The 20,112-nt window shown below is 45.5% G+C and overlaps 1 protein-coding gene across 2 annotated transcripts in view; it reads right to left on the bottom strand.

Annotated features, from left to right (window-relative positions):
* The window catches only part of SGSM1 (small G protein signaling modulator 1), a 444,365-nt gene that overhangs the window by 164,078 nt on the left and 260,175 nt on the right, over window positions 1-20,112 (bottom strand). For both annotated transcript variants that reach the window (XM_073582650.1, XM_073582649.1), the window contains exon 9: window positions 4,251-4,375. In XM_073582650.1, the coding sequence (XP_073438751.1) occupies window positions 4,251-4,375 (125 nt within the window). The remainder of the gene's footprint in view (window positions 1-4,250; window positions 4,376-20,112) is intronic.

Genomic DNA, 20,112 nt, shown 5'->3' with positions numbered 1-20,112 from the left:
AACCTGCTGTCACGGGTTTGCAGTGACAGGTAGGAGCCAGAAGACCGCACTGTCTGATTTCTCCTACTCCTGCACAGATTAGAAGCACTTCACCTTCATATTAAAAAGTGCAGGTTTGTTCTAGCATTGCAGGAGTTAATCTGTTCAGTTGAGAGCTCCTGGAAGCTCTTCTGAGTTGATGCTCTCAGCTGTTCTATGCTGGCCACTCCCCTCTCCTATATAAACTTGCCTCTGGCAAAGCAGGTATTGCCAGACGTAGCTTCAAGCTGCATGGTTCAGGAGCTGGAGGAGTTTTGTTGTTTGAGGAGGCATTTAGTGCATTTATCTAAAGACTGTTGCTTGGTTTTGGTTGTGTGCAAATCCTCTTCTACTTTGGTTTTCCCTTTCCTTCACTCCCTGGCGTTCCCCTCTGTTGTTTTTGAGTGCATATTTGTGTGATTGGTATTTTTCTTTATCCCTGTACATATTCCCTTGTTAGTCTGGTTGGTGCATTTTCATACACTACTACTCCCCTTTTCCCTGGGTGTGGGGAGGGAACACACTAAGGGCGGATTCGGGAGCTCAGCAAGGTACGTGGTCCCTGTGTCTTCACCATAAGTAGTAATCTGGGGAGCAGGGATAGCTAGGGCGCCACCTAGAGCTAGGGACAGGGTGGGAGCCCCTGGCTCTGGGATATCTGACAACATAGTCGTGACACCTGCATTTTTTCCACATACTGCAGTAAGATATAATTTAAGAACAAGAGTATTGTGGCACACATCTTAATCACTGAATTCAGGATTTTCTTTCAGTCCCTATACCACAGGGGTATAAAACAAGGCACTTAGCCATGCAGTGTGTCTTCTCCATTATTTGTGACCAAACGGCTTGTTCTTTGGTCATGTTTAAGGCTAGTTTCACACTAGCATTTTTTGCGCTGCGCCTCGTGCGCATACCAAACGCATGCAAAAAACGCATCGTGCATTTTGCATGCGTTTGCTGGTTTTTTGCGCAGGCGATTTAACCAGTTTGTCACCATGTTAACTCAAAAAACGCATGTAATTTTAAACGCATGCGTGCGCATGTTCTAGCGCACGCGTGCGTTCCCATAGACTGTAATGCTGTTGTTTTGCGCATTCCTTGTGCATGCGTTTTTTTTAGACAGGTCGGATGGACCAAAAATGCAACAGGTTGCGTACAGCGTGCCTAGGCGCACACTACAAAAAAACGCATGCACATGAAAACACAAAGGAACGCGTGCATGCGCGAGACCATGCGCACCCATGTTAAAGATAGGAGAGCAATGCGCATGCGCACAATAGCGCACGAGGCGCAGCGATAAAAAACGCAAGTGTGAAACCAGCCTTAGTACCGTATTTTTCGGACTATAAGACACACTTTTTTCCTCCAAAAATGTGGAGGAAAATGGGGGGTGCATCTTACAGTCCGGATGTACCGACTCTGGCTGTGTTGGGGGAACAGTGTCGAAAGAAAAATGAATATTCACCCCATTCCATGATTATTAATTTCTGTTAAGTATCGGCACACGTGACAGCCCGCAGCAGCAGGAAGTCTCCGTCTGACACTGTGCTTGCTAGAGAGCAATGAATACACACAGTCCTGGCATGCCGAGCATTGAGTATTCCGGCAGCTGCGCTTCGGCTTGCAAGCAGCGCATGACGTCCCTGCCATGCGATTCTTACAAGCATAAAGCAGTTGCTGGCATCGGAACAGGACACTGCAAGGGAGCGCTGGAAAGGGAAGTATAATGGTTTCTCTTTTTAAAATATATTTTATTGGTTTCAATATCGTACAGAAATTAAAAGCAGGATATTTCCTAACAGATTCAGAACATACAATACTCCTGAACATACAAAACATTTTGTAAACTGTAAATTCCCCAAACACCCTACCTTATAAGGATAAGGGGGTTATGCATACTAGGATAGGGATAAGGGGGTCATGTATACCATGATAGGGATAAGGGGGTCATGCATACCAGGATAGGGATAAGGGGGCCATGCATATCAGGATAGGGATGAGGGGGGCCAGGGGGCCATGTGTATCAGGATGGGGTTTTGGGGACCATATATACCAGGACAGGGGATATCAAGTACAGAATTGCCCACATTTTTTGCTTCAATTTTTTTTCCTAATTTCCTCCTCTAAAACCTAGGTGTGTATTATGGTCTGGTGCGTCTTATAGTCCGAAAAATACGGTATGTGCACATGCTGAGTATTTGATGCAGAAATTTCTGCATGTCTTGGTAGTGCAAAATAAACACATTTATGCCACGTTTTTGACATGCGTGTTTCATATGCATTTTTGGTGCAGATTTTTCCCAACTCATTAGTGTGGATGAAATCTTCAGCAAAAACACTGAATTGAGAATTAAATCTGAACAAAATCTACAAATCAAAAATAAACAAGGTGTGCAAGAGACTTCAGGATTCTTACTCACTTTGCTGGCATCAGGAAACTATTCAGGTTTTGGACAAAACTGCACAGAAAAAAAACACAAAAAAATACACAACAAAAATGCAATGTGTGCAGTCAGCCTAATAGTATGTCACTGGTGTAATGAGTCAGTTAATGTCTTCCCTCCTAAATACTCCATGATTAATTGAAAGTGGCATTACTGAAAAATGGAAGCATTTAGGCACCACATCAGCTCAGACACAAAGTGAAGACTACGTAAAGATACATAGGGGGAGCAATGAGTGTTGAAGAGCATAGTGCATGAGAGCTGCCAACTCTCTTCTGATTCAAAAATTACAAAGTGGCCAACATCAGCACAAAAATTGTGCAACCCAATTGAACATCTCTGGGATGAACTAAAACTGAGATGGCAAGCCAGGCCCTCACATCCAAAATCCATATCGGATCTCACAAATGCTCTTCTAGAAGAATAGGCACAAATGTAGACACATTCCATAATCTTGTAGAAAGCTGTAACAGAAGACTGGAAGCTATTATTAATGTAAAGTGAGGACCAACTCCATATTAATGTCTGTAAATTTAGAATGGAACGTCATAGAAGCTTCTGTAAATGTTATTTGCAAGTGCCACAAAACGCTTGGCCATGTGGTCTGTCTAAGTCCAGCAATACCAGGTCTTTCCTCCTCAAACACAATAAAATGATGAGTTATTTCTACAATCCTTAGGCTGCTGGTGCAGCCATTTCTGTATAGTGTCACCTATCACTGCCTCTTTTTGTACAATTATTGCTTGTAATTGCATTGTTGCACCCAAAAGGAAGAAGATGGAATAAAAGCACACGCTAACTAGGTCACAAGGAGACCAAGTCTGGTTCACTACCAAATCTGGCACACAATATATGATCTTGAATGAATATGAAATAGCCGAACATTAAAGAAAAATAAATCACACATTTACCACATTTGGGTTCTGTAGCAAGAGAAATGTTTAGTTTTGGCTGCAATGATGCCATAAGAATCTTGGTCTAACAAGATGCTAACTGCGCTTGTTTATCATCTGTGCTGGTTCATGTCCCCTCTGTTTCTGCTTAAGCTGCTGGGTACCTCTGTTGCAGATGACATGTGACTGCTAAAGTCCTGTTTATTCCTGGTAATTTTGGTACCGCTAGATCAGAGAACTATGGGGTTAACTGTTTGGGTTTTATTACTCCTTTCCGAGAGCTCTAGGGGGGGGGTCTTTCAGCAATTTAAACCCTTGGGACTCTGACCTTCACAGCCAGTCAATACGTTCTATTTACCTGGTCTACAGTCCTAGTCCTTGCTCTTGTTGAGTCTCCTGATTTATTCCATTTCCTGGTCTCTGCTTGTATTCTGGCCACCTCCTTGTATTCTGATTTTATCCTTGATTTGACCTCCTGGTATTGACCCTGCATGACTACCTTTCTTGCCTCTGTTGCTCTCTCGACCAGTAGGCCCTTCGGTGGAAGCAATCCAGTGGACCCCATTGTAGTACTAGATCCCTGTACAGGGTTGGGTTTAAAGGGTAAAGGATGGAGTTCCTCTGGTGCCTGCCCGATTGGAGTGGCTTGTGCCAAGTCTGTCAGAGGTAGATTTTTTGAGCCTGTGGCCTCTGACAGACGTAACAACTGGCCTGTCAAATGGAAATATTATCCATGATAGGAAGGTGATGTGACATGATTAGTAATAGAAAACATACAATATTGCATTGCACAGTTGGCATACACTGTGTAATTATAGCATATCTCACATTTACTAACTGTTACTAAAGTAAAGTTACAAAACTTCATAACATCATAATAAAATGCACTCACCTTTTCTCATAATCCAAGTCACCAACTGAGCCATTCATAAGTTGGTTAGGGGTCCATTTTAAGGTCATTGTATCCGCAGTTTGATGAAGAGACAAATATCCAGGGATTGCTTCCATATCATCTCTCTAAGGAAATGAATTAAGGTATTTAGACTGACCATTACTTTATTTCCCTTCAAACATTAAAGGGAAACTGTCACCACGCTTTGGTTACCCAATTGGAGACCAGTATAAAGTAGTAGCAGAGACCATTATTCCAGCGATGTGAAACTTACTGGAGCTTGGAGAAATTAGAAATAATGACTAGAGGATTACTTGGCTTGCTGCCAGGTAGTCCAAAACCACCCCCAATATGGTTTGGCAGTAAATCTGCTTATGCACTGAGTACACAGAAAGCTGCCGATCAGTGGTGTGGGCACGTCTTTTTTGGTGCTTTGGCCTCATTGTTATCATTCTGGGCATAAATGACAGGTCAATGAACCGTCAGCGCATGCACAGTTAATATTGTGGTCTTCAAAAAGTAAAAAAAGGTCTCCAACAAAATGTTTTAGAAGTATCATATAATGATTGTACTAATGTGAACAGCAACCATATGTTGTTACGATCAGATACTAATAAGAGAAATGATACTTATTTTTTTGGAGGGACTACTACAGAAGAAAAACTGATACATCAAGCAATAGTGGAAGCCTGGACAAGGAGGACAGAAGGAATCCACGAGGAAGGTAAAGGAAGCAGACGAGAAAAAAATAGACTTATTAGTAAATATTTTGTGTACTGAATTGACTAAATCTGAGAAGTCAGTGAATAACAAAGGACTCAGTTTTGTGACTACTCATGCTCAGGGGTGGATTAAGGGTAGCCAGGGCCCGGGGCAGTTCAGACTCTGTGGGCCCCCCTCGTCACGTGACGGGGGTCACGAATCGTAGAGCCACACTCTACATAGAGAATAATGGGGCCTCCAGCACCGACCTCCACCCGCAGAGCCGCACTCCACATAGAGAATAATGGGGCCTCCAGCACCGACCTCCACCCGCAGAGCCCCACTCCACATAGAGAATAATGGAGCCTCCAGCACCGACCTCCACCCGCAGAGCCGCACTCCACATAGAGAATAATGGAGCCTCCAGCACCGACCTCCACCCGCAGAGCCGCACTCCACATAGAGAATAATGGAGCCTCCAGCACCGACCTCCACCCGCAGAGCCCCACTCCACATAGAGAATAATGGAGCCTCCAGCACCGACCTCCACCCGCAGAGCCGCACTCCACATAGAGAATAATGGAGCCTCCAGCACCGACCTCCACCCGCAGAGCCGCACTCCACATAGAGAATAATGGAGCCTCCAGCACCGACCTCCACCCGCAGAGCCCCACTCCACATAGAGAATAATGGAGTCTCCAGCACCGACCTCCACCCGCAGAGCCGCACTCCACATAGAGAATAATGGAGCCTCCAGCACCGACCTCCACCCGCAGAGCCCCACTCCACATAGAGAATAATGGGGCCTCCAGCACCGACCTCCACCCGCAGAGCCCCACTCCACATAGAGAATAATGGGGCCTCCAGCACCGACCTCCACCCGCACTCCACATAGAGAATAATGGAGCCTCCAGCACCGACCTCCACCCGCAGAGCCCCACTCCACATAGAGAATAATGGAGTCTCCAGCACCAACCTCCACCCGCAGAGCCGCACTCCACATAGAGAATAATGGAGCCTCCAGCACCGACCTCCACCCGCAGAGCCCCACTCCACATAGAGAATAATGGGGCCTCCAGCACCGACCTCCACCCGCACTCCACATAGAGAATAATGGAGCCTCCAGCACCGACCTCCACCCGCAGAGCCCCACTCCACATAGAGAATAATGGAGTCTCCAGCACCGACCTCCACCCGCAGAGCCGCACTCCACATAGAGAATAATGGAGCCTCCAGCACCGACCTCCACCCGCAGAGCCCCACTCCACATAGAGAATAATGGGGCCTCCAGCACCGACCTCCACCCGCAGAGCCCCACTCCACATAGAGAATAATGGGGCCTCCAGCACCGACCTCCACCCGCACTCCACATAGAGAATAATGGAGCCTCCAGCACCGACCTCCACCCGCAGAGCCCCACTCCACATAGAGAATAATGGAGTCTCCAGCACCGACCTCCACCCGCAGAGCCGCACTCCACATAGAGAATAATGGAGCCTCCAGCACCGACCTCCACCCGCAGAGCCCCACTCCACATAGAGAATAATGGGGCCTCCAACACCGACCTCCACCCGCAGAGCCCCACTCCACATAGAGAATAATGGAGTCTCCAGCACCGACCTCCACCCGCAGAGCCGCACTCCACATAGAGAATAATGGAGCCTCCAGCACCAACCTCCACCCGCAGAGCCGCACTCCACATAGAGAATAATGGAGCCTCCAGCACCGACCTCCACCCGCACTCCACATAGAGAATAATGGGGCCTCCAGCACCGACCTCCACCCGCAGAGCCCCACTCCACATAGAGAATAATGGGGCCTCCAGCACCGACCTCCACCCGCAGAGCCCCACTCCACATAGAGAATAATGGAGCCTCCAGCACCGACCTCCACCCGCAGAGCCGCACTCCACATAGAGAATAATGGGGCCTCCAGCACCTACCTCCACCCGCAGAGCCGCACTCCACATAGAGAATAATGGAGCCTCCAGCACCGACCTCCACCCGCAGAGCCGCACTCCACATAGAGAATAATGGGGCCTCCAGCACCGACCTCCACCCGCAGAGCCCCACTCCACATAGAGAATAATGGAGCCTCCAGCACCGACCTCCACCCGCAGAGCCGCACTCCACATAGAGAATAATGGAGCCTCCAGCACCGACCTCCACCCGCAGAGCCGCACTCCACATAGAGAATAATGGAGCCTCCAGCACCGACCTCCACCCGCACTCCACATAGAGAATAATGGGGCCTCCAGCACCGACCTCCACCCGCAGAGCCCCACTCAACATAGAGAATAATGGGGCCTCCAGCACCGACCTCCACCCGCAGAGCCCCACTCCACATAGAGAATAATGGAGCCTCCAGCACCGACCTCCACCCGCAGAGCCGCACTCCACATAGAGAATAATGGGGCCTCCAGCACCTACCTCCACCCGCAGAGCCGCACTCCACATAGAGAATAATGGAGCCTCCAGCACCGACCTCCACCCGCAGAGCCGCACTCCACATAGAGAATAATGGAGCCTCCAGCACCTACCTCCACCCGCAGAGCCGCACTCCACATAGAGAATAATGGAGCCTCCAGCACCTACCTCCACCCGCAGAGCCGCACTCCACATAGAGAATAATGGAGCCTCCGGCACCGACCTCCACCCGCAGAGCCGCACTCCACATAGAGAATAATGGAGCCTCCAGCACTGACCTCCACCCGCAGAGCCCCACTCCACATAGAGAATAATGGAGCCTCCAGCACCGACCTCCACCCGCAGAGCCGCACTCCACATAGAGAATAATGGGGCCTCCAGCACCGACCTCCACCCGCAGAGCCGCACTCCACATAGAGAATAATGGAGCCTCCAGCACCGACCTCCACCCGCAGAGCCACACTCTACATAGAGAATAATGGAGCCTCCAGCACCGACCTCCACCCGCAGAGCCGCACTCCACATAGAGAATAATGGAGCCTCCAGCACCGACCTCCACCCGCAGAGCCACACTCTACATAGAGAATAATGGAGCCTCCAGCACCGACCTCCACCCGCAGAGCCGCACTCCACAGAGAATAATGGGGCCTCCAGCACCGAACTCCACCCGCAGAGCCGCACTCCACATAGAGAATAATGGAGCCTGCAGCACCTACCTCCACCCGCAGAGCCGCACTCCACATAGAGAATAATGGAGCCTCCAGCACCGACCTCCACCCGCAGAGCCGCACTACACATAGAGAATAATGGGGCCTCCAGCACCTACCTCCACCCGCAGAGCCGCACTCCACAGAGAGAATAATGGAGCCTCCAGCACAGACCTCCACCCGCAGAGCCGCACTACACATACATGGCTGCTCTCAGTGCTCTGTGCTGTGCGCACAGGACCTGTGATGAGGTCACAGGAGGGGAGGAGACAGGGGTCACATGATCGGGGGCCCTGACACCTTACCTCCTGTGATCTCATCACAAGCCTTTGCACGCTACCAGCAGCATCAGCGTTCACGCTACTTGTAGATGCTGCTGGTAGCAGAGCACATAATGCCGCCCCCACGGTCACTCACTTTTAGGTGGGGAGAAGATGGAGTGCCATTGCAGCAGCCAGCAGGAATGTGGTGGGGGCCCCCTTAGAAGCTCTTGTGCTGGGGGCCCCGGGGCTGAAGCCCCGCCTGCCCTGCCTATAATCCGGCCCTGCGCGGTGGCGGATTATAATGGGGCAATTTACTGGCCTGGGCTGTGGGCCCCTTAACCCCACTGGGCCCGGGGCAACTGCCCAAATTGACCTCATTATAATCCGCCACTGCTCATGCTAATGAATTGTTTGACTTTGTGGCAGATTCCTATAGATTTTGTCTGGGGATCAAAGTTAAAATGTTAAAATGTTCTTTAATGATAAAACAACTACGAGGAAAGAGAAGATATACCAGGAAGGTTAAAACTAAGTATGATAGTTCCCTTGATCCTGTAATAGTGTGGGGCTTCTGCAGTGCTTTCAGGATGCAGCAATAGCTAAGTAAAAGGTAAAATGGAATAGTTAACGGTGTTATCAGCATCAATATTAAAAATTGATAACTACTGAGAACCCCAGGATACCATTATTATATTTGTTACCTGAAATCCATAAACATTTGAGTGCTCCCCCGGTGAGACACATTGTTTCAGAGGTGAATTCAGTTTTTCATCAGATTGCAATTTATGTGGATGGGTTCCTTCAAAAAATTGCAAAAAAAAAACTTCCAAATTGTTTTTAAAGATTGAGAAGACATTCTATCCAGAATAGAGGAGGTGGACGTGTCAGAGGTGAAGTTATTATACTCACCTGATGTATCTAGCCTGTATACTAACATTCCCAATGATGAACGGATCCAAGCAGTGACGGATTGGTTGCGTGAAGATCTTAGACTTCGTCATCAAAAACTTGGATTTATTTTGTCATTATTGTAGGTGATTTTGAGTAAAAATTAGTTTAGATTTAGGCTAAGTGCACACGTAACGGAACTCTCGCGGAAATTACCGCGAGAATTCCGGAATTCCAGTCCGCGGGAAAATCGCATTTTAAATTCCCGCGATTTTCCCGCGGAAAAACTAGCATTTTGCAAGCGTAATTAGCTTGCAGAATGCTAGCGTTTTCCAAGCGATCTGGAGCATCGCTTAGAGAACTGATTGACAGGTTGGTCACACTTGTCAAACACAGTGTTTGACAGTGTGACCAACTTTTTACTACTGAGGCCGCCTATGCAGCATCAGTAGTAAAAGATAGGATGTAAAAAAAAATAAAAAATGGTGTTATTCTTACCCTCCGACGTCCCGCGCATCCGTTCCCAGTAATCCTTTGCGAAAATGCTCGCGATGACGTCAGTTCTCGCGGGATCGCGACGTCTCGCGGTAATTCACGATGACGTCGCGCGAATGACCGCGAGACTTCGCGATCCCGCGAGAACGGACGTCATCGCGAGCATTTTCGCAAAGGACTACTGGGAACGAGAGCATGAAGAGAAGCGGGAAGGCTGCGCGGGACGTCGGAGGGTGAGAATAACAATATTTTTTATTTTAAATTCTTTTTTTTTTTTACAGGAATATGGTACCCAGAGCCCGGAGGACAGTCTCCTCTCCTCCGGACCGTGGGTACCATCCGCAAATGTTCTGCTTACTTTCCGCATGGTGTGCACAGCCACATGCGGGAAATAAGCGGAACAATGCATTCCTATGGGTGCGGGATCGCCGCGATTCCGCAAATTAATGAGCATGCTGCGGTTTTTACCGCAAAGCGATTCCGCCGCGGTAAAAACCGCAGCATTAGCACAGCATTGCGGAATCCCATAGGAATGCATGGGATGCTTATTTTTCGCGTTTTCGCGGCAAAATCGCGCAGTTAAAACCGCCGCGGAAACGCGAAAAAAACGCTACGTGTGAACTCAGCCTTAGTAATGACTATTACTTGCAGCTGCAGGGGACTTTGATGGGCCTGCAGCCGCAAGTTTCAATAATATTTTTATTGCAGGTTTTGAAACAAAATATGTGGACAATATATTAATTTTTTGGTCAGGTTCTGTTGAAAATACTTATGCCTTTGATCGGTATATTAACCCCTTACTGTCATTGGACGGGATAACACGTCCATTGGCAGAACTCCCGCTTTGATTAGGGCTCCGGTGGTGAGCCCGCCTCAAAGCCGGTACATGTCAGCTGTTTTGTGCCCACAATAGGCGCGGGTGGATCGCGATCCCTATTAACAAGGTAAATGCCGCTGTCAAAGTTTGACAGCGGCATAAACATGCGCTTCCGGCCATTGTGCCGGAAATACACTCACCGCTGACCCCCGTCACGTGATCGGGGGTCATCGTTTCGCCGACGTAACAACCAGAGGCCTCCTTGAGACCTCTATGGTTGTTGATGCCGGATTGCTATGAGCACCACCCTGTGGTCAGCGCTCATAGCAATGCAGTAATTCTGCTACATAGAGGCGATCTGAGCATCCCCTCTATGTAGCAAGTTGTGGCAGCTTCTAGCCTCCCATGGAGGCTATTGAAGCTTGCCAAAATTTAAAAATAGTTTTAAAAATATAAAAAAAAATGTAAAAAATAAAAGTTTTAATCACCCCCGTTTTGCCCTATTCAAAGTAAAACAATAAAAAAAAAAAATCAAACATGCACATATTTGGTATCGACGAGTTCAGAATCACCCGATCAATAAAAAAAAAAAAAAAAAAGGATTAACCTGATCGCTCAACGGCGTAGCGAGAAAAAAAAATCCAAATGCCAGAATTACGTTTTTTTTGTCACCACGACATTGCATTAAAATGCAATAATGGGCGATCAAAGAACCTATCTGCACAAAAGTGGTATCATTAAAAATGTCAGCTCAGCAAGCAAAAAATAAGCCCTCACCCAACCCGAGATCACGAAAAATGGATACGCGACGGGTCTCGGAAAATTGCGCATTTTTTTTTTTTTAAGCAAACTTTTTCCTTTGACCACTTAGATAAAAACAAGAACCTAGACATGTTTGGTGTCTATGAACTCGTAATGACCTGGAGAATCATAATGGTAGGTAAGTTTAGCATTTAGTGAACCTAGCAAAAAAGCCAAACAAAAAACAAGTGTGGGATTGCACTTTTTTTGTAATTCCACCGCACTTGGAATTTTTTTTTCCCCGTTTTCGAGTACAAGACATGCTAAAACCAATGATGCTGTTCTAAAGTACAACTCGTTCCACAAAAAATAAGCCCTCACATTGCCATATTGACGGAAAAATAAAAAAGCTATGGCTCTAAAAAGAAGGGGAGCGAAAAACGAACACCGAAAAAAGCTCCAGTCATGAAGGGGTTAATGAATACCATCAACTGATTAAATTTACATTTATAAAACTTGAGAGTGAACTAAAAAGTTTCTAGATGTTAAAATTATGATTAAGAATGGTTCTTTGGAAATAAGTATTTATACTAAGGAAACTGCTAAAAATGGTCTATTAAGTAGACATAGTCATCATGCTTTTCAGGTGTTTAAAGGAATACCCAAGGAACAATTCACACAGTTAAAGGAAACCTGTAGGAGGATTGTGCACAGAAACCTTCAGACAGTCTCATGTCGCCGCCGTTATACTGATTAAAATGATACCTGGGTGATGAAATCCGTCTTCTGGTTGTTTTCTAATCTTTATTTTCAGTTTATGTTAATGTACTGCTGATATTTTATTTGTATTGGTTTCATATATTTTAGCACCTGGGGTCAGGATTGGCGTTAGGTCACATGGTGTGCATCATTAAAAGGAAGGAATGGAAGAAAGATTGCAGGCTTGAGAAAGCTAGAGGTCCCCCAAAATGTCGCCGCAGGTGTGTTTCCCTCATCGTTGGTCAGTTTCTCTGCTCTCCTGCTCAATCTATGTCTGCCCAGAGATCACACACACCCAGGATCTGTCTGCCCATCAGAAGCTTGCTCAAACCCATGCCGAAAGTCTGGATGATTTGTTTACAGTGGTGAATATACTGCAAAGTTAGTTCTATTACTTGTATATACATACTGGATTAAATATTTTTGAATAAATTATGAGGAAAAATAACTTGCACCATTTTCTGTTTTGTATGGACTATAGCCAGTTGGTGCTATGCGGTTATTATAGGTGTGGGACTTTAGTGTTAAATAAGCCACTTTTTCTATGTTTGGACACCCAATTACACACATCTACTCCTGACATCACCCCTACACTACTAAAAAATACAAGTAATTGTCCGCTGGCTCTAACATGTCTTCCCTTTATCTGAAACTGAATCTTTTCAGAACTTAATTTCTTGTGCTATGAGCCTATGACCCTTTACTAACCTACCTGAAACTGATATTACCATTTCCATGTGTGGTTTTACCATTATTCTCAAGCAGCATGCCACTGATCTGGGGTTAAATTTGATTCATATCTTTCCTTCACTCCAATCACACGCTTGCTTATGCCAAAAATATCTCCAGAATCCACATTTTTGTTGCCACTGAAACTGCAAAAACTCTTAAGGAGAACCTGTCAGAAGGATTGCGCAGAGTAACCTATAGACAATGTCTGGTTGGCGCCGTTATACTGATTAAAATGATACCTGGCAGGTTCCCTTTAATATTGTTCTTATTCATTCTCGTCCGAACTAGTGTAACATTCTAATGATTCTAAATCTATCCTGTCTGCAGGAGCAAGACATTTATTTCTGCCCAGGTGCTACACTGATGCCTCCACCCCGCGACAGTCAATGCACCGCTTACCCATCCGCTAGAGTATAATACAAATGCATCACTCTAACCCAGAAAAATCTCCACAGTGCTGAACCACCCTTCATCTCTTCCCTCTTCTCAGTATACCACCCTATCCATTCTCTCCATTCTGGTAATGTTCTAAGCTTAACATCAACCATAATACAAATCTCCCTCTTTTCTCATGCTGCGCCAATTCTATATTATGCACTGTCCAGAAGAATCTGGTTAATTTCTAGCTTCCACAGTTTTCAGCCCTAAAAACACGTCTTTAGAAAGGCTTATCACCTCATTTTGCAAATATAACTGCTCTCTGTTCTCCATACACAAATTTTCTCAGAATCTGGTCTCTTGTAACATCAGTTCCCACAGCCTCCATGCACTCAGTAGCACTTTGGTTCTAGGACATATAAGCCGGATTACTTACCGGTAATTCTCTTTTAATGAGTCCACAACAGCACCCACTGGAGGTATCGGATCCGCCCCATCTGGAACAGGAAACCCTACAGGAAGATAAAAGGGGCGGTCCGCCTTTCCTCCTCAGTTTTGCATTTCAGAGTACCAGGAGGACCGCCAAGGATTAGGCAATGTCTTTGCATCTCTAAACTTCACTTATTCATTTTTAGCAGATATACTTTATTATCGATATCTTTACCAGGGAGGGAAGTGAGTGGGTGCTGTCGTGGACTCATTAAAAGAGCATTACCGGTAAGTAATCCGGCTTTTTACCGTTCACCACGACAGCACCCACTGGAGAGATTCCAGAGACCATCACCTGGGTGGGACCACCGTGCCAAGGACAGTCCTGCCAAAGCTTAGGTCAGAAGTAGATGAAAGGTCACGTCTATAGTGATTATAGAAGGTAGAAGGTGTTGACCAAATTGCTGCCTTATATATGGTTTCAATTAGAACGTCTCCCCTCTCGGCCCAGGAGGTTGCCATTGCTCTAGTGGAATGTGCTCTGATGCTCTCCGGAGGATCTTCCTTTTTCGCGGAGTAGACTAAGCGAAAAGCATCCCTGATCCATCGGGAAATGGTGCTCTTCGTGACTCCATACCATTTTTTACAGCCCTGAAAAGATATGAACAGAGCCCTACATTGCCTCCAGCTCCTGGACCTCTCAATATACTTTAGGACAGTTCTTCTAACATCCAAAGTGTGGAATTTCCGCTCCTCTGGAGTGAAGGGATCTACAAAGAAGGTTGGGAAAATGAACATAAGCGAAGCTCCAAAAAAACGCGATAGAAGGTCCACACATAATAACATAAAATATAAATTTATTAATATACTTCATTACACATAACAACAAGTAGATAATAAGGACAGATAGGGATACAGGACCGTGTAGTGTCACAACCATACCAAGTGGGCAAAGCAGCAAAGGGGCTGGAAAGTGGAAAGCCGAGCAAAGGTGGTAGACTAATACTATCTTAGTATATACAAATCACCAAGGCCCTCAATTAAATATAACTGGCAAATATGGCACACATTCCCATAATTGTACAAATATACCATGAATGGCACCACAACATTAATAAAGGTCCAATTTAAATATACCTGAGGACAACACCCAGCGGCTTCCAGAGTCCAAGCACCCACCCCGACGCGCGTTTCGGATGGTTAATCCTTCATCAGGGGGTATAGTTAATGGAACACACATGCCAGTTAAATATCGGAGAAACCGGAAATAGCGGCGCCGTCTGACCGGAAGTGACGCGTCCGCGTTCGCGACAGCCGCGGTCACGAGCGGCGTCGACGTCAAGTCGCAGGGGAGCACCATGGCAACCACTGAGGCTGTGAGACGCCGAAAGCCGCGCGGGAGCGGGGGAGCCGAACGCGCACGCGCCACGTCAGCGGCGCAGCCTGTGAAGTTCATAGGGAGATGCTGAAAAATGGTAACGCTGTGAAGGATAGAGGCTACAGGTCAATAATCATGGCAAAAAAGAAGAAAATTGCATAGGTATATATATGAAAATATATGGTGTCAAAATACAATATAATGTCCTATGAACAGTGACATCAAGAAAATACCACCTCACATACATATCAATGAATTACATAGCATGTATATAATATATACAATTGAACATAATTCAAAATAGCATATTTTAAATTTAACAAAATTGGATCAAAAAACAATATAAATCCAATATTAATGGAAAAAGAAAAAAGGTAGGGGAGGGGGGAGGAGGGAGGGGGAAGGGGAGGGAGGGGGGAGGGAAAGGGAAGGGGGAGGGAAGGAGAACACAAGGAAACACAAGGAAACACACAATCAGCATCTCAACCGGATGGTAGGAATCATCAGGCAACCGATATGGAGTAAATAACATCAAAATGTGCAAAACTAGAAAAAAGGGATAAGAAAAAAGAAATTAGTAAAACATTAAAAACATAATAAAACCACACCACTGGTAACGGAAGCGGCACAAATATGCAGCAAACCAGGCAGTCACAAAAAGGGAGCAAAGCTGAGACTCTCATTCAGCCCATTGGGATGGACAGTATTAAGCCTCCAAATCCAATGTGTCTCCATTTGGGCCAGGCGTCGTGAGACTCTACCTCCACGTATGCCCACCTCCAAAGCATCAATACCCTTAATCCTCAAGCCACTAGCATCACAATGATGATGCGATTTAAAATGACGGGGTAGAGTCTTCAGGGTAGAGGCGTCCTCGTGCTCCACAGCAGCCTGAATACCTAGTACATGCTCCCTGATACGAACCTTAAGCTGTCTAGTGGTCAAACCTATATATATCAGGGAGCATGGACAGGTAGCGAAATAAATCACGTTCTTAGTAGTGCAAGTTATGAACTTACGTATATCGAATTCACGTGATCCGGAGGAATCAGTAAATACCGAACTACGTTCAACGTTGACACAGGCTACACAGTGGCCACAAGGAACGCAACCCCGTCTAGGGGTTAAATGGCTAAAAAAGTGAGACGGAGGAGTGGGGGCATAGTGGCTATGTACCAGCCGATCACGAAGATTTCTGGCACGACGATAGGCAATAAGTGGTCGATCAGGCAGAATTTTAGATAAAACAGGGTCAGCCATTAGAATAGGCCAGGATCTCGAGAGGACCTTACGTAATCCATCAAACTGACTATAAAAGTTAGTTACAAACCTAATTGGCTGTAAAGCATTGCCCTGTTCAGAATGTCTGTATAAAAGTAAATTTCTGGAGTTGTATTTGGCCTTATGGTAAGCTTTTTTGATTAACCGATGACTATAGCCACGTTCGCTCAAACGTTTTTTAAGTTCCCGTGACTGCAACTCGAAGTCATCATCTGTAGAGCATATGCGCCTCAGACGGAGGAACTGGCCAGTTGCTACTGCCCGTATCATATGGGCAGGATGCGATGAATCCGCATGAAGTAACATATTAGTCGAGGTAGGTTTTCTATAAATGTCCGTCTGGACCCTTCCCAAAGAGTCTCGTCTCAATTTAACGTCCAAAAATTCTATATGGTCTGGATCCGATTTAACAGTGAGATATATATTCAGGTCATTGCTATTAAGCTTCAAAATAAATTGTGCAAGGGAAGCAGGTGTATCCTGCCAGATCAAGAGCACATCATCGATGTAGCGCGTCCACAATAGGACACGCTCCATCGACATCTCATGATCTGACAGGAAGAGGTCCCTCTCCCACAGCCCCAGGAACAGGTTAGCATAGGCCGGTGCATAGGCCGCGCCCATGGCTGTCCCCTGGAGCTGCAGGAAGAAGGACCCCTTAAAAGTGAAAAAATTGTGAGTCAATGTAAATTCAAGCAACTCGAGTATGAGAGCCCTCATACCCCTGCTGAATTTAGACATTTCCAAAAAATAACTAGTAGCATGTAATCCATCCCTATGTCTTATATTAGTATACAGTGACTGTACATCGGCCGTGACAAATAGAGTCCCCGCATCAAGTGATAGACCGTCCATCCTACGAAGTAGCTGATTAGTATCCTTCAAATATGAAGGGAGGTCCTCAACCAATGGCTGTAACATTGAGTCAATCCATCGATTCACACATTCAAGATAGTTACCCCCACCAGATACAATGGGGCGACCGGGAGGGTTGGTGGGATCCTTGTGAAGTTTAGGAAGTAAATAAAATGTTGGTATCGTTGGCTCAACAACAGTTAGTGCAACTGCCAACTCTTTGGTGATGATGCTGTTATCCATAGCCCTAGTAATAATCTCCCTGAGTTGGACCTCAAAGGCGGACAAGGGGTTAAAAGTAAGTTTTTTATAGCAGATAGAGTTGTTTAACTGCCTATAGGCCTCTTTTTCATACATAGTCGTTGGCCATACTACTATATTTCCCCCCTTGTCCGCCGGTTTGATGACCACATCAGGGAGATTTTGTAGATGTTTAAGGCATTGACGTTCATCACTAGTCAAATTGTCATGCATAATATTCTTATTGAGCCGTAACACCTCCTGGGAAACTACCTTAACAAATAAATCGATGTTACTACAAGTAGAAAGTGGAGGGAATTTTCTAGATCGTGGCCGAATGGATAAAGGTATCTTACCTCCCTCCACCAAATTATGTTCGCAGGATAGATCCTCCAGAATCCTTAGAGCTGCTTGCTCCTCATCTGTAGGGAACATTTGGTAAGAATTGTCATCAAAATAAAAACGCTTAAATAGCAATGACCGCGCAAAGAGATGCAAGTCTTTTATCACTGTGAAAGTATCCAGACCAGTGGCAGGAGAGAAGGAGAGACCTCGTGACAATAAAGACATATCAGTAGTGGATAATTCATGGCTGCTTAAATTGATTACCTTATTGTCGTCAATAGTAGCAGCATCAACGGAACTTTTATTATGTCGTTTGTACGGATGGTATCCATAGTTTCTCTTTTTCTTATTGCCTGCCCTAGTGTTCATGGACGACATAGAAGCCTCAGATTGTGTACTTAATGAAGAAACCGAGGTAACTGATGTAGCTCGATGTAATGAGTTGATACCCCTCTCAGACTTCTTGCGCCATTGATATACATTTTTGAGAAGGAAATCCTTGTTATCTCTAATAATTTTGGAAGATTGTGATTCCTGTATCCTTCTGACAGTCTCATCAAGAACTTTTTCCAATCGTAGTTCAAATTTATTTAATGTCAGGAGGGCAACCAGTCTTTAACTCAGCCTGTGCTGCATCAATGGTTTTATCCAGCTCCCCTATCGACTTCGAGTTCAGGCCAATCAACCTGCTATTAATTTATGTTCTTTCTGTGTTATGCACAGGTCTCGCTCTTGACAACATGGATTTTAGAGCCAGGGATCAATCCTGGCTTGGACAGGTTGACCAAGTGTTTGGGGATGGTGGGGCTGTTGTGCAGCAGCCAGGTAGTCATAGATGGGAGGCATTGTGTGAGTCTATTCAGGCCTTATTGACTAAACGCACTAAAATTTGGTGGAACCGGGCTTTTTTAGAAAAATATGTGACCCGAAAAATTATACCTAGGGGGCTTAGGATTCGTGTGATTCCTGCTTTTCCAATTAATGACGAAGATTTCAGGACTAACTGGGAAGAAGCTTGTAATAATTGTTCACTGACTCTTATGCAGCTATTGATTGGCCTGAACTCGAAGTCGATAGGGGAGCTGGATAAAACCATTGATGCAGCACAGGCTGAGTTAAAGACTGGTTGCCCTCCTGACACATTAAATAAATTTGAACTACGATTGGAAAAAGTTCTTGATGAGACTGTCAGAAGGATACAGGAATCACAATCTTCCAAAATTAGTAGAGATAACAAGGATTTCCTTCTCAAAAATGTATATCAATGGCGCAAGAAGTCTGAGAGGGGTATCAACTCATTACATCGAGCTACATCAGTTACCTCGGTTTCTTCATTAAGTACACAATCTGAGGCTTCTATGTCGTCCATGAACACTAGGGCAGGCAATAAGAAAAAGAGAAACTATGGATACCATCCGTACAAACGACATAATAAAAGTTCCGTTGATGCTGCTACTATTGACGACAATAAGGTAATCAATTTAAGCAGCCATGAATTATCCACTACTGATATGTCTTTATTGTCACAAGGTCTCTCCTTCTCTCCTGCCACTGGTCTGGATACTTTCACAGTGATAAAAGACTTGCATCTCTTTGCGCGGTCATTGCTATTTAAGCGTTTTTATTTTGATGACAATTCTTACCAAATGTTCCCTACAGATGAGGAGCAAGCAGCTCTAAGGATTCTGGAGGATCTATCCTGCGAACATAATTTGGTGGAGGGAGGTAAGATACCTTTATCCATTCGGCCACGATCTAGAAAATTCCCTCCACTTTCTACTTGTAGTAACATCGATTTATTTGTTAAGGTAGTTTCCCAGGAGGTGTTACGGCTCAATAAGAATATTATGCATGACAATTTGACTAGTGATGAACGTCAATGCCTTAAACATCTACAAAATCTCCCTGATGTGGTCATCAAACCGGCGGACAAGGGGGGAAATATAGTAGTATGGCCAACGACTATGTATGAAAAAGAGGCCTATAGGCAGTTAAACAACTATCTGCTATAAAAAACTTACTTTTAACCCCTTGTCCGCCTTTGAGGTCCAACTCAGGGAGATTATTACTAGGGCTATGGATAACAACATCATCACCAAAGAGTTGGCAGTTGCACTAACTGTTGTTGAGCCAACGATACCAACATTTTATTTACTTCCTAAACTTCACAAGGATTCCACCAACCCTCCCGGTCGCCCCATTGTATCTGGTGGGGGTAACTATCTTGAATGTGTGAATCGATGGATTGACTCAATGTTACAGCCATTGGTTGAGGACCTCCCTTCATATTTGAAGGATACTAATCAGCTACTTCGTAGGATGGACGGTCTATCACTTGATGCGGGGACTCTATTTGTCACGGCCGATGTACAGTCACTGTATACTAATATAAGACATAGGGATGGATTACATGCTACTAGTTATTT

Source organism: Dendrobates tinctorius, unplaced genomic scaffold (assembly GCF_039654945.1).
Source record: "Dendrobates tinctorius isolate UK_male_01 unplaced genomic scaffold, ASM3965494v1 ptg000073l, whole genome shotgun sequence".
Classification (NCBI taxonomy): Eukaryota; Metazoa; Chordata; class Amphibia; order Anura; family Dendrobatidae; genus Dendrobates; species Dendrobates tinctorius.
This window is presented reverse-complemented; position numbering and strand designations above follow the sequence as displayed.